We start from the raw sequence: 11,493 nt of genomic DNA, 5'->3' as shown, positions 1-11,493 counted from the left end.
GCCCATGTCTCAAGAACTGGGCGGCTCTTGGAAGGCCTCCATGATGGGGGACCCCAGGCGTCTCCAGCATGGAGGAGGGGCTGTAAGATCTGCTTTTTCTTGGGGGGGCTGGAAGGGGGAGAAGAGAGGAGAGGCGGAATAGCAGATGGAGGACACCCATCCTGGTGGGTGGTAGAGAGAGCAGAGTTGTGAGCCCCCAGGTCCTGGCATTGCGGGGAGGGGGACCCTGAGGCAGGCGGGGAGACAAGGGCTGGCCCTGGAGGTAGCATTGCAGGACCCGGTCCCGGGAGAAAGGAGAAAATGCGGTGGGGGCACCAGTGCCGGGGGGCGGGGATGGGGAGACTGGGGACGGGGGACGAAGGAGAGTCACAGGGTGGCACCTGTGCTAGGGACGAGGGGGCCCCCTGCGCCGGGGGGCGGCTGGAAAAGGGAGGAGTCCGGGGGGCAGGGCAATGGATGGAGTCAGCCCGGCGCTGGAGTGTTCCGGCGGCGCTAGGACCCTGGCGGCCGGTTCGGCGGCGGGCGACGCCGGGAGCCGGCGGGGTGGAGCGGGGCGGGCGGGGGTCGCTGCTGCCGCTGCTGGAGCCTGAGCCCGAGCCCCGCGATGCCGAGCAAGAAAAAGAAATACAACGCGCGCTTCCCGCCGGTGAGTGCGGGCCCGAGCCCCCCGGCCGGCACCCCGAACTCCAGCCCGGCCTAGCGCCTCCCCCGCCCCCCCAGCCCCCGAGCCGGCCTAGCGCCCCCCCTCCCGCCCCGGCACCCCTAACCCCAGCCTCCGGGGCCGGCCTAGCCCCACCCCCGGCACCCCTAACCCCAGCCCCCGGGCCGGCCTAGCGCCCCCCCCCGGCACCCCTAACCCCAGCCCCCGGGCCGGCCTAGCGCCCCCCCCCGGCACCCCTAACCCCAGCCCCCGGGCCGGCCTAGCGCCCCCCCCCGGCACCCCTAACCCCAGCCCCCGGGCCGGCCTAGCGCCCCCCCCCCGGCACCCCTAACCCCAGCCCCCGAGCCGGCCTAGCGCCCCCCCCCCCGGCACCCCTAACCCCAGCCCCCGGGCCGGCCTAGCGCCCCCCCCCCCGGCACCCCTAACCCCAGCCCCCGGGCCGGCCTAGCGCCCCCCCCCCCGGCACCCCTAACCCCAGCCCCCTGGGCCGGCCTAGCATCCCCCTAGCACCCAGCCTCTTTGTCCCAAAGCCTGGACCTCCCAGGCCCAGTCTTCCTCTTCCTTCTCCTGCCTCCCTTTACTGGTCTCAGTCCAACATTGTCTTCTTCCCCCAAAGTGCCCCCATAGGGATGCTCCTGCTGCCTCCTCTTTTATAGGGTCCCCTGTCCCCCTCAGAGACATACTTGCACTATCCACTTCTCCCTTTACTGCGTGCATCCTATATAGGACTTCCCTGCTGTCCCATAAGGATTTTCCTACTACCCTTTTTCCCCTACAGGGATTCCCACTGCCCCATATAGGGATTCCACCTCATACCACCCACTGGTAATCCCCACAAGGATGCCCCTTCCCTCTGAAGACCCTTCCCCCTATGATCTGGCCTCATTATGTTGATCTCCCACCTCTTCAGGGATCCTCTGGGAACCCCCTTCCTGATGAAGTCTCATCTCCCCTCCCATGACCTCTCTGATCAGTGCCCCCAACCCATATAGGGGTCTGGCTCTTCATGAACACCCCCTAACCATTATGAACTTCCTCCCTCACCCAGAGACTCTCTTTCCCCCCTCCAAAGGATGATGAATTCTCCCCACCTATCCTTTGGGACACCATCTCTGGTGGGCCAACAGGGGGAATGTGTGCCGTTCAGACTCTCCTGTCCAGTGGGACTGTGGTCTGCCTTAGGATTCTTGGGTTCTATCCCTGGTTCTGGGTGGGGAATGGGGTCTAGTGGGTTACAACGTGGCCAGAGGGGTGTGCGGGGGAAGGCAGGGTGCATGGGAGCCAGGACTCCTGGGTTCTAGCCCCAGCACTGCCATCTGTGCTGTCCTAGTAAGGGTGGAAGGGACACTTCCCTCTGCCCACCTTTCCATAAAATGGGTTAATTCCAGACCCACCTCCCCAGGGACTCTACTGTAGGGCGGAGGGCCTCCGTCAAAAGGCGAAAGGTTCTTATTGGAATGGCAGGAGGGGGCTGCTACTGTGGAAGAAGTGGATAGATTTACTGTTTATAGGCCTCCTTTTCCCCTGGGATTCAGTGGGGCCTACTCACACCACAAAGCACACCTTTTCAATCTTTGTCACATCTTCAGCAGTGGGGTAGGATGGGAGCTGAAAGGATCCTGGTCAGTTTCACCTTCTCTTCCCTGTCAGTTTCATTTCCTCCTTTCCTGGGTTGGGGTCCCTGATGCCAAATGGGGAACCTTTCCCCCCACCCCCCAGCAAATGACTGAAATCTGCTTTGCCATCCTCAAATTATTAAAAATTCAGGATCAGGCCTTTAAAAAAAATCAATGGGGGGGTATTTTATTTGCCTTTTGGGCTGGTGGGGAGGAGCTTTTAAGGGTCAAGATGTTAAGCTTTAAATAAAACCTGTGATTCTTCCTGCATCTCTTGAGTCTACAAGCTGGGTATTTATACTGTGAAATTGATGGTAAGATCATGAGATCAATCTAGCCCCCATCCCCCGTCAGTTCCCAAAGCTATGGTTCAGACTTTGTGGTTAAGGCACCGGGATGGGGCTGGAGATCTGTGTTCAGTGCCTGGCTGTGACTTTGGGCAAGACATGTCTCTTAGTGCCTCTGTTTCTCCATCTGTAATCTGAGGATAAAACTTCCTCTGTTTAGACTGTGAGCTCTGTAGGGCAATGACTGCCTCGCTCTGTGTCTGTGAAGCGCTTGGTGCAACAAGGGCCTTGAACTTGGGTCAGGGTCCATGCAGTGCCTGGCATACTGGGGGCCCCCAGCGTTGGGTCAGGGTCCATGTGGTACTTGGCACAATGAAGCTCCCCAGTCTCAGGTCAGGATCTGTGCAGTACTTGGCACAATGGGGATCCCCTAATCTCAGGATGGGGTCTGGTCAGTGCCCAGCACAACAAGAAAGCTCCCAATCTCAGATCAGAGTCATTTTCAATGGCTTGTGCTCAGCTTTGGTCCTCACAATTTATGCCTGGGTTATGACAGCTGACACCTTGTGGTTTGCCCCTTAGCTGTGTGTAGGGGATATTATTGCCTTGTGACATGGACACAAACATCCTTTGGTTTCGACACAACCCAGTCCAGTGGAGAAAAGGGCGTTGATTCTGCATCCGGAGGAGTGGATCGCGAGTCTGGACACTATCTTGTGAGGGGAAACAGGAGGCCCTGCTGCACTGCTAAGCCACAGGGCACAAGAAGGGCACACAGAGCCATAATCGGGGCAGGGAATAGCTCTGGTGTGAGGCTACCAGTGCCCTTGGGTAGAGGTGATGTCCCATGGGGGTTGGGCAAGCATGGAACAAGTTGACAGTTCTCAGCCTTGGCCCCTGCCTGACAACCACCCACAGTCCCCTAGTCACCACAGAGGCTGAGGAGCCAGTGACCCACGGAGGCTTTGCTCTTGTGTCAACCCCCGCGGGAGCAACCACCTCCCTGGGGACGCAGGGAAGGATGACCCAGGGAAGGGGTGACAATGTAATGTATGAATTGGAGAGGTGCATGGCACCTGTGTCCGGGGATCTAAAGTCACTTGAGAGGAGTGGGGTCGAGTGGTTAGAGCAGAGGGCCTGGGAGTACAAATCTAGCCCTAGGTCAGGGACTGTCTCATTCCAGGGGACATGGAATGGGATCTGGGGCCTTTTGCTGTTAGGGCAGCAGACTGGCTGGTTCAGGGGAATGGGGAATGAGTTATGGTGCCTTTCCCCTCTAGGGGGCACTCTCTCTGGTCCACACAGCCATGTCCCTGGCACTGAATGTTGATAGGAGGGTGGGACACCCCACCCCTGATATTAACTATTTCTTCTTGTCTCCCCTCCAGGCCCGGATCAAGAAGATCATGCAGACAGATGAGGAAATTGGGAAGGTGGCCGCTGCCGTCCCTGTCATTATATGTATCCTTGGGAGTGCTGTGTTGCCCAGCTCCCACTCCTGAAACCCCAGTTGTTGCCTTGTGGTCTGGCCAATCCTGAGGGATCTCCCTCCCAGCCAGGCTTGGGTCATCATCCTGTAGGTTTCAATGCCCTGGCTGGTGGCTAATTACAACAGCAGGTTAGACAGAGAATCAGAGGTAGCTCATCTAGTGGCGGGAGGAGGCTGGAAGTCATAACTCCTGGGTTCTCTCCTAGCTCTGGGAGGGAGGTGGTCTTAGACTGGGGGGATGAGAGGGACTGGGAGCCAGGTCTTCTGGTTCTATCCCCACCTCTGGGAGGGGAGGAGGGCTAGTGGGTCAGAGCAGGATGGGGGAAGGCTGGGAGCCAGGATTCTTGGGTTCTATCCGCATGAACAATGATCCTAGTACAAGCAGTGTTCTGTTCTGATCACAGTGCTGAGTTCCCTTAACCCTTGGCTTGCCCTAGCCCGGGCGCTGGAGCTCTTCCTGGAGTCACTCCTCAGGAAGGCCTGTCAGGTGACACAATCCAGAAATGCCAAGACCATGACCACCTCCCACCTGTAAGTACCCTACTTCCACCTGCATTCCCCCCGCTTCTGCCCAGCTGGGGACTTTCTGACCTAACCCCCGCAGTACTGGAGCAAGGAAATGCCAGATCTACTCCACAAGCAGACCTGCCCTGCTACGGAAAGACCTCTCCCACTTTTCTTGGAGCAGGGGGCTAGGAGCCAGGACTCCTAGGTTTGGTTCCCCGCTTTGCCACTGTGGCACTTCTGGACAGTCCCTTCCCCTCCTCTATGCCTCAGTTTCCCCCCTTTTCAACTGGGTGGGAGGCGGGGGTGAAGCACTAATCCCGAGCAGGGCTGAGGCTCATGGAGGTAATGGTGATTATTGTGTTGTTATGGAGGGGGAGGAGGGGCTTTGAACACTGCATCCCCAGCTGGGATGGATACACTATGGGGGTCTCTAGTAGCCCTCAGGAAGCCAATAGGGGCTGGGGGTCAGGTCCCCAGGGTTTCTGGGGGTGGAGGTGCTGCAGTCCCCTCCCCCAGAGTCTGAGCTGCTCTCCGCTCCCTGCAGGAAGCAGTGCATAGAGCTGGAGCAGCAGTTCGACTTCCTCAAGGATCTGGTAGCCTCGGTGCCTGACATGCAGGGAGATGTGGAGGATAACCACGCTGAGGGCGAGAAGGTCTCCAGGAGGTGGGCAGTAGGAGGCGCTGCGCTACAGGGAGCGGGGCAGGGGCTCAGTAGGGGGTGCTCTTCCCTTACAGCCAGTGCTGGCCAATGGATGCCCCAGTGTGCCACCGGGAATGAGGCAGGGGATCAGTAGAGAGCACTCTCCCTCACAGCCAGTGCTGGCCTCGATGCCCCAGTGTGCTGCAGGGGGCGGGGTGGGACTCAGTACCGGATGTGCCCCCTTTCAGTCACTGCTGGTCCCAGCACAGTACTAGGGGGTGCTGTGCTGCAGGAAGACATGGACAGATGGTGGTGGTCACTCTAGATGCTATCGCACTTCACTAAGAATCTGGGAATGAACTCCGGTGTCATAGCTCAATTCCCATTCTGCTGATTCCATTATGCCTCCCAAAACCCCCGCTCTGCCATCAGAACTGGGTGTGGGGCTTCTCTTTGCTTCCTACCCTGAACCTGTGCAGTGTTGCTGTGTGTTGTTACCCAGCCACCATGCCCCACACCAGAGATGTCTACACTCCAGTGATGTGGCAAAGCGATTCCTAAATACCTCTTCCCCGTTGCGTCCCGTGGGGGACTGGCCCATGTCATAGGTGACTGTCCCAGCGGGAGTGCTGTGGCCGGGTTGGGAGCTTGGGAGGTGGAACCCCAAAGCGTTGCTGAAAGGCATAGGGGTGGTATGTGGCCGGGAGCCCTGATGTGGAGTCCGGGGACTGGCTGGGTGACCCTGGGATGCGGTCAAGGGATTCCTTCTTTACCAATCTCTGCTGGAGCCCCCATCCATTGGCAGTGCCCCCATGACTCCTTGGTCTCTCTCCGGATGTAGGGGCCGGAAGCCGGGCAGTGGGCGGAAGAACGGTGGCACTGGCAGCAAAGGAAAGGACCCGAAGCAGTCAGGCACGGACTCCGAGCAGGAGGTGAATCTGGCAGGAGGTGTCTCCCAGCCCACAGGCTGCGTCCTGCATGCAGCAGTGCCCCCTTCTGGCTGAGCCTTGCTGAGGTGCATGGGGAGCTGAGTGAGAGGGGTAGTCCCCCGTGGGGCACAGATGGTGAAGGGTCTGGAATGCCGTCCCTTCCCCGTCTTTGGAGGTTGCCCCTCCTGGCTGCCTCCCTGTATGATCTATGGGCTGGGTATCCCAGGAGGGGTGTAGGGTCTGGTGGTTATAGCAGGGGGCGGTGCTGAGAGCCAGGACTCTTGGGTTCTATTCCGAACCAGGGTGCGTCCTTTTCCCCTCTCTCTGCTTCAGTTTCCCATGGGGCCAGCTCTGGGGAGCATCAGTCACTGTGTCCCTCAGATGGTGCCATCTCCATGCTGAGCCCCTGCTTACCCTGCCCCCACAGGAGGATTCTGAGGACAGCGAGAGCGATGGGGAGGAGGAGACATCCCAGTCCACGCCCCCCAGCCGCCCCACCACCCACTTCCCCAGGTACGAATCGGGGCCTGCCAGCTCAGTAGTGCTGACGGGCTGGGCAGTGCTGCCTAGTGCTTAGATCTTGGACTGGGGGAGGGGGGGAAGACTTCTGGGTTCTATCCCTGATTCAGGGATGGGAGTGGGATCTAGTGGTTAGAGCAGAGCATTAGCTACTTAAGGGTAGTGATAACTAGAAACCTAACAGCAGTAAGTATGATCAGATGGAGCCTGACCTCTGGGGGACTGTGTTACGGGGTAGGGGCATGCCAGGCTGGATGAGCTTGTTGCACTGATGGAGGGGGTGGCTACCAGTCTGGATGGGACTATGGGTCTAATCCAGGGTGGGGATACTGGAAGGGCCCATGGATCTAATTGGGCTAAGGGTTGGGGTGAGGGATACGGGGTAGATGATATCCCCTCCCACACAGTAACCTTCTTCCTTCTCTCCTCCCTGGCTCCAGCTCTCCAGCGCCATATTTGCACTTCACCTGCCCCCCACAGTCCACCATGGCCATGCCTGTCTCCGTTCCCCCGGCCCTGCCTGCCATGATGCCCTCTGCGCCAGCACCCCCTGCCCCAGCACAGGATGAGGAGGAGGAAGATTATGACTCGTAGCCCCGTTTCCTTTTAGTTTGTTTTAGTTGCTGCATTCGGGGGGGGAGGGGGTGGTTCTTAAATTTATTAAAAAAAAGAGAAAAGCATTTTACCTCCACGTGGTTTGTTTTTATTGTGTCCCTGGGTTGGGCTCGAACCCCTGATTCTCAGAGCCCAGATTGCCTCATCCCTCCCCACTGCTCTCATCCCTCTCTGTGGCACCTTCCCCAACAGACAGAGCACCACTGAGCCAACCCAATGATTAGCTGCTGGTGTCTCCAGAGATGGGAATGGGGACAAAACAGCCACCCCAGCTTGTGAAACTTCCCCCTGCCCTTTCCTTGTGGCTTGATTTCTCTCTCCTCAGCCCCAAGGATCAGGGGTGTCTTTCCCAGAGAGTGTAGGGCTAGCGCTTACATTGATGTTACGGGTGTGATCTAGGCTTTGTCTAGGACATTCAGTTCCATTCCAGGCCTCAGTGTTGTCAGTCTGTCAGATCACGGGGCTCTTTGGTGTTGGGCAGGATTTTTTTAAGTGGTGCCCTCAGCTCTGCCCCCACCCAGCAACCATGGCTCTTGGTGGGCAGCTGGGCTCCATTTTTCTTAGAAACAGGATATTCGGTTCCATCTCAGCCCTGGTTCGGTGTCCCCCTTTTCTCTGCCCCCAGCACTGCTCTCTCAGATCCTGGGGTGGTGGCCTCTTTGTACTGGCTGGTCCTACATCCATTGGAGGAGGGAGAGGGACACAATGAATCTCACAAGCAGCTTCTCCCCCTGCCCCCCATTGCTGCATGTGAAATTCACTTGGGTCTGATGATTGGTTTGGGATGAATCTGAAGTAGGGGGATGTAATTAGGGAGGGGGAAGGAGTCCCCCCCACATGAAAGGACTGTCTCTGGGCATGTCTGTCCTGGGCTTAACTGTATCTGCCACTGGAAGATGGTCCTGTGGTTTCACCCATCAGAATCCCCCACACACGCCCGGATGCCTTGATTTCACCCCCGGGATGGGGGTGGGAAATCTGTGAGATATGGGGCTTTTAAGCACTCTTTTTAAAAATGAATGTCCCGGGCTCTGTACGTTCTCATTCCTTTATGCCATTTGTGCGTTCCCCCTCCAAGTGGGACTGGGAGCCAGGACTCTTGGGAAGGGAGTGGGATCTAATAATTAGAGCAGGGAAGTGCTGGGAGCCAGGACTCCTGGGTTCTTTTTCCCCCTCTCCCTCCCTCCCAGTCCTTCCCTCCCTGGATATTTAGCAGATTATATCTCCATTCTTTTATTGTTGCTAAACTCCAGGGCTCCATCACCCCACCCCGGTGCAGCGTAGTCCTAAGGAGCAGGAATTTCCACAGCTCCTTTTCACCCCGGTCTGTCCTGTTGGGAATGGGTTGTTTCCATGAGCGGGGTGGGTCCTGGCACCCCTTCAGGGCAGGGAAGCTTTAAGCTATCTTGGGGTGGGGTAAACGGGGATGCGGGGTTAAATGCTGCGTGGCTTGCGGCCACCTTGAGAGCTGGGACGCTGCGACTTTTAACGCATTTGTTTGATTTTTTTGTATTGACTCAATAAAGTTCTGATTTCACTAGAATCCGTCCGTGTTTAGGATGAAATTTACAATGGGCTGGTTCTTATTGGAGAAGGGCAACAGAGCTGGCCAGGACTCCTGGGTTCTATCCCCAGCTTTGGTAATGATTCAGTGTGGTAGGGGAGAGCTCTGTCAGGGTGTTTGGAATGAGCTGTGGGCTCCTTGGCAGCTGCAGGGACTGGTCCAGCATCCCTGCTCCCAAACATCAGCCTCACTGGCCTGGGCTACATCCCCCAACCCCTTCCCTCCCCCCTCCCCCCACCCCCCCGCTTTGGCCTGGGCTATGGCAGACTTCCCACCCTCCAGCCAGGTGAGATCCCACCCCACTCCCCATTGACGTAGGCTGGTAGTTTGTCCCCCTACCCCTGCAGACTGCGTCCCTACACACTGAGATTACTCCCATCCCCTGCACCCTGGGCTGAAGTCCCCTCTGTACCTCCCCAGATGTGGAAGGCTCATGGATACCTAGTGCCCATGTCTGCAACCCCACCCTAATCTTGGGTGCCTCCCCCGCTCCCTCTGGAGAGAAGTCATCAAGGAACTAGCTTCTAACCCCCTTCCATCTAACTGTCCCCCCCTCCGCTGCAGCTCCAGTCTCTTCCCAATCCCCTGGTGCAAGTGCATCCTCCTCCACAGCACCTGCCTCCCTGTCCCCCTGCTGGGCTGGTGCCCCATCGTCTCTCTCCAAGGGGGAGCAGGGAGGTAGCTGCATCCCTGGAGGTGTGTGTGCAGGGAGTCTCGCTCCCTGTTCTAAGTGCCTTGGAAAAAGCTCCTTTCACAAGCAAATTCCTGTTCTTCTCTGGGAGGATCAGCCCCTAGAGGGGGAGACAGTTCACCTTATCACTATGCCCACCACTATGTAGAAACTGGTGCTAGAATCGGGAGTGTCAGGACTCCTGGCTTCTCTCCCTGGCTCCTCCCCCTGGCTCTGGGGAGCGAGAGGACAGGCTAGAGAGAGCCCAGCCAAATGTAGTCTTCAAATCAAGGCTGGAGACCTTTCCTGAAGAGCCAATCACAGGTTCCTGGGCCCAGTAGTGGGCTGCTTTGGGTTATGAGAGACAGGAGCTCAGACTGAATAGGCTAATGTTCCCTTTGTCGTAGCTGTCTGCTGGGCTGTAGCCCTCCTGGTCCCAGTATATTAGAGAGACAAGGGGATGGTCCCATTGCAGATATTACCTCACTCCCTTACGTTTCTTTGTACTAGTGACTGTCCTGATCCTGGTGCTCAGCAATGGGATGTCTGTGCTGGCTGACGCTAGGTCAGAAAAGGCACTGGCAAAATGAACAGATGTCAGGAGAGGAACCATGGGAGTTTTCATTTGACTCCCGGAGTTTCTGGTGGGCATCTCATAATGCATGGATGCATAAACGGGAATCTCAAGTAGGAGAAGGGAGGTTCTGTTACCTCTCTATTTGGCACTGGTGCTGCTGCTGCTAGAATGCTGTGTCCAGTTCTGGTGTCCACAGTTCCAGAAGGATGTTGCTAAACTGGAGAGGGGGCCAAGAGCAAAGGGATGGAATGTTACACCGTGGGCTCCCTGCCTTGAATACTGTGTGGTGAATTTGAACTGATTCAGAGCTGTATGGCTGCAAGGAGAAGGACTGTAGCAAAGGGGTGTAATGTTACACCGTGGGCTCCCTGCCTTGAATACTGTGTGGTGAATTTGAACTGATTCAGAGCTGTATGGCTGCAAGGAGAAGGACTGTAGCAAAGGGGTGTGGATGCACTTCAATTCACTGCGATTACATTGCGGCATTTTGAGTGAGCAAACCACACTGCTGTAACATCACCGTGAAGACATGGTCTTAGGATCTGCCCTCTTGTTGGGTCCTAGGCAGGGAGCAAACCTGGGAATTTCCTGTTTTGAAAGGATGACGTTCTGCCCATCGAGGTACAGGACAATGAATGGGAGTGCAGAGGCAGCAGCCGGTATGAGCTCTTGCCACCAGAGAACACTCCACGCAGTGTTAGCAGGGAGTACATAAACACATAGTTTGGGCCATTCCCTCTGAAAGGCAAAGTGACTGAGACCTGGGCCTGTGGGTGGGTTATGCCCAGCTCTGCCTGGGGTGTCCTTACTTGTGCAATGATTGCACAATTGTTGCCTCACTAAGGCTGGGGTGTGAGGCCTTGTTCTTTGAACTGTGAAGGTAACAGCTCTGTGAAGGTAACCTGATCACAGCTGTAGGACCTTGGGTGGTATCCATGTGCTGAGGCGCTGAGACCCCACAGAACTCATTGCTGATGTAGGTCTGGAGCAATGGGGCAAGCAATGCAGCCATTTCTCCATCCACTGCCTCAGCCAGAGCAAGGGGTGGGTGCTAGAGCCCATCCACCTAGCCCCCACTGCCACATCCCCCTGTAGCCTCCAGGGCCCCCAATCTCCCACCGATACCAAGAGGCACCACACCCAGCTGATACCCCCCCCCGCTCCCCCTGCAGCGTCCCAAGGTGCCTCTCTCCTCCATCTCCTCAGCTGCCAGGGGTCACCCCCTCCCCAGCTGGGACCAGCCCCCCAGAGAGAGGGAGCCCACGCACACTTATCTCCCCTACGCCACCTTAAGAAGGTATGACCGCCCCCCACTGCCCCCGCCTGGGGGGTGACGAGTGGGAATCCCAGCGAATGGGAGCGAGGACTCCGTGCCTGGTGCCCAATGGGGAGGAGGGGTGTGGAATAGCTCTCACAAAC

The 11,493-nt window shown here is 57.5% G+C and overlaps 1 protein-coding gene across 1 annotated transcript; it reads left to right on the top strand.

Annotated features, from left to right (window-relative positions):
• Positions 1-514: 514 nt before the first annotated feature.
• Positions 515-8,691, top strand: DRAP1 (DR1 associated protein 1). Its single transcript, XM_074959723.1, has 7 exons — positions 515-646; positions 3,953-4,025; positions 4,491-4,584; positions 5,105-5,224; positions 6,042-6,132; positions 6,557-6,642; positions 7,089-8,691. Exons 1-7 carry the CDS (start codon positions 605-607, stop codon positions 7,240-7,242), a joined length of 660 nt encoding a protein of 219 aa, XP_074815824.1. The 5' UTR covers positions 515-604; the 3' UTR covers positions 7,243-8,691.
• Positions 8,692-11,493: the final 2,802 nt, after the last annotated feature.

This window comes from Natator depressus, chromosome 7 (assembly GCF_965152275.1).
Source record: "Natator depressus isolate rNatDep1 chromosome 7, rNatDep2.hap1, whole genome shotgun sequence".
Classification (NCBI taxonomy): Eukaryota; Metazoa; Chordata; order Testudines; family Cheloniidae; genus Natator; species Natator depressus.
This window is presented reverse-complemented; position numbering and strand designations above follow the sequence as displayed.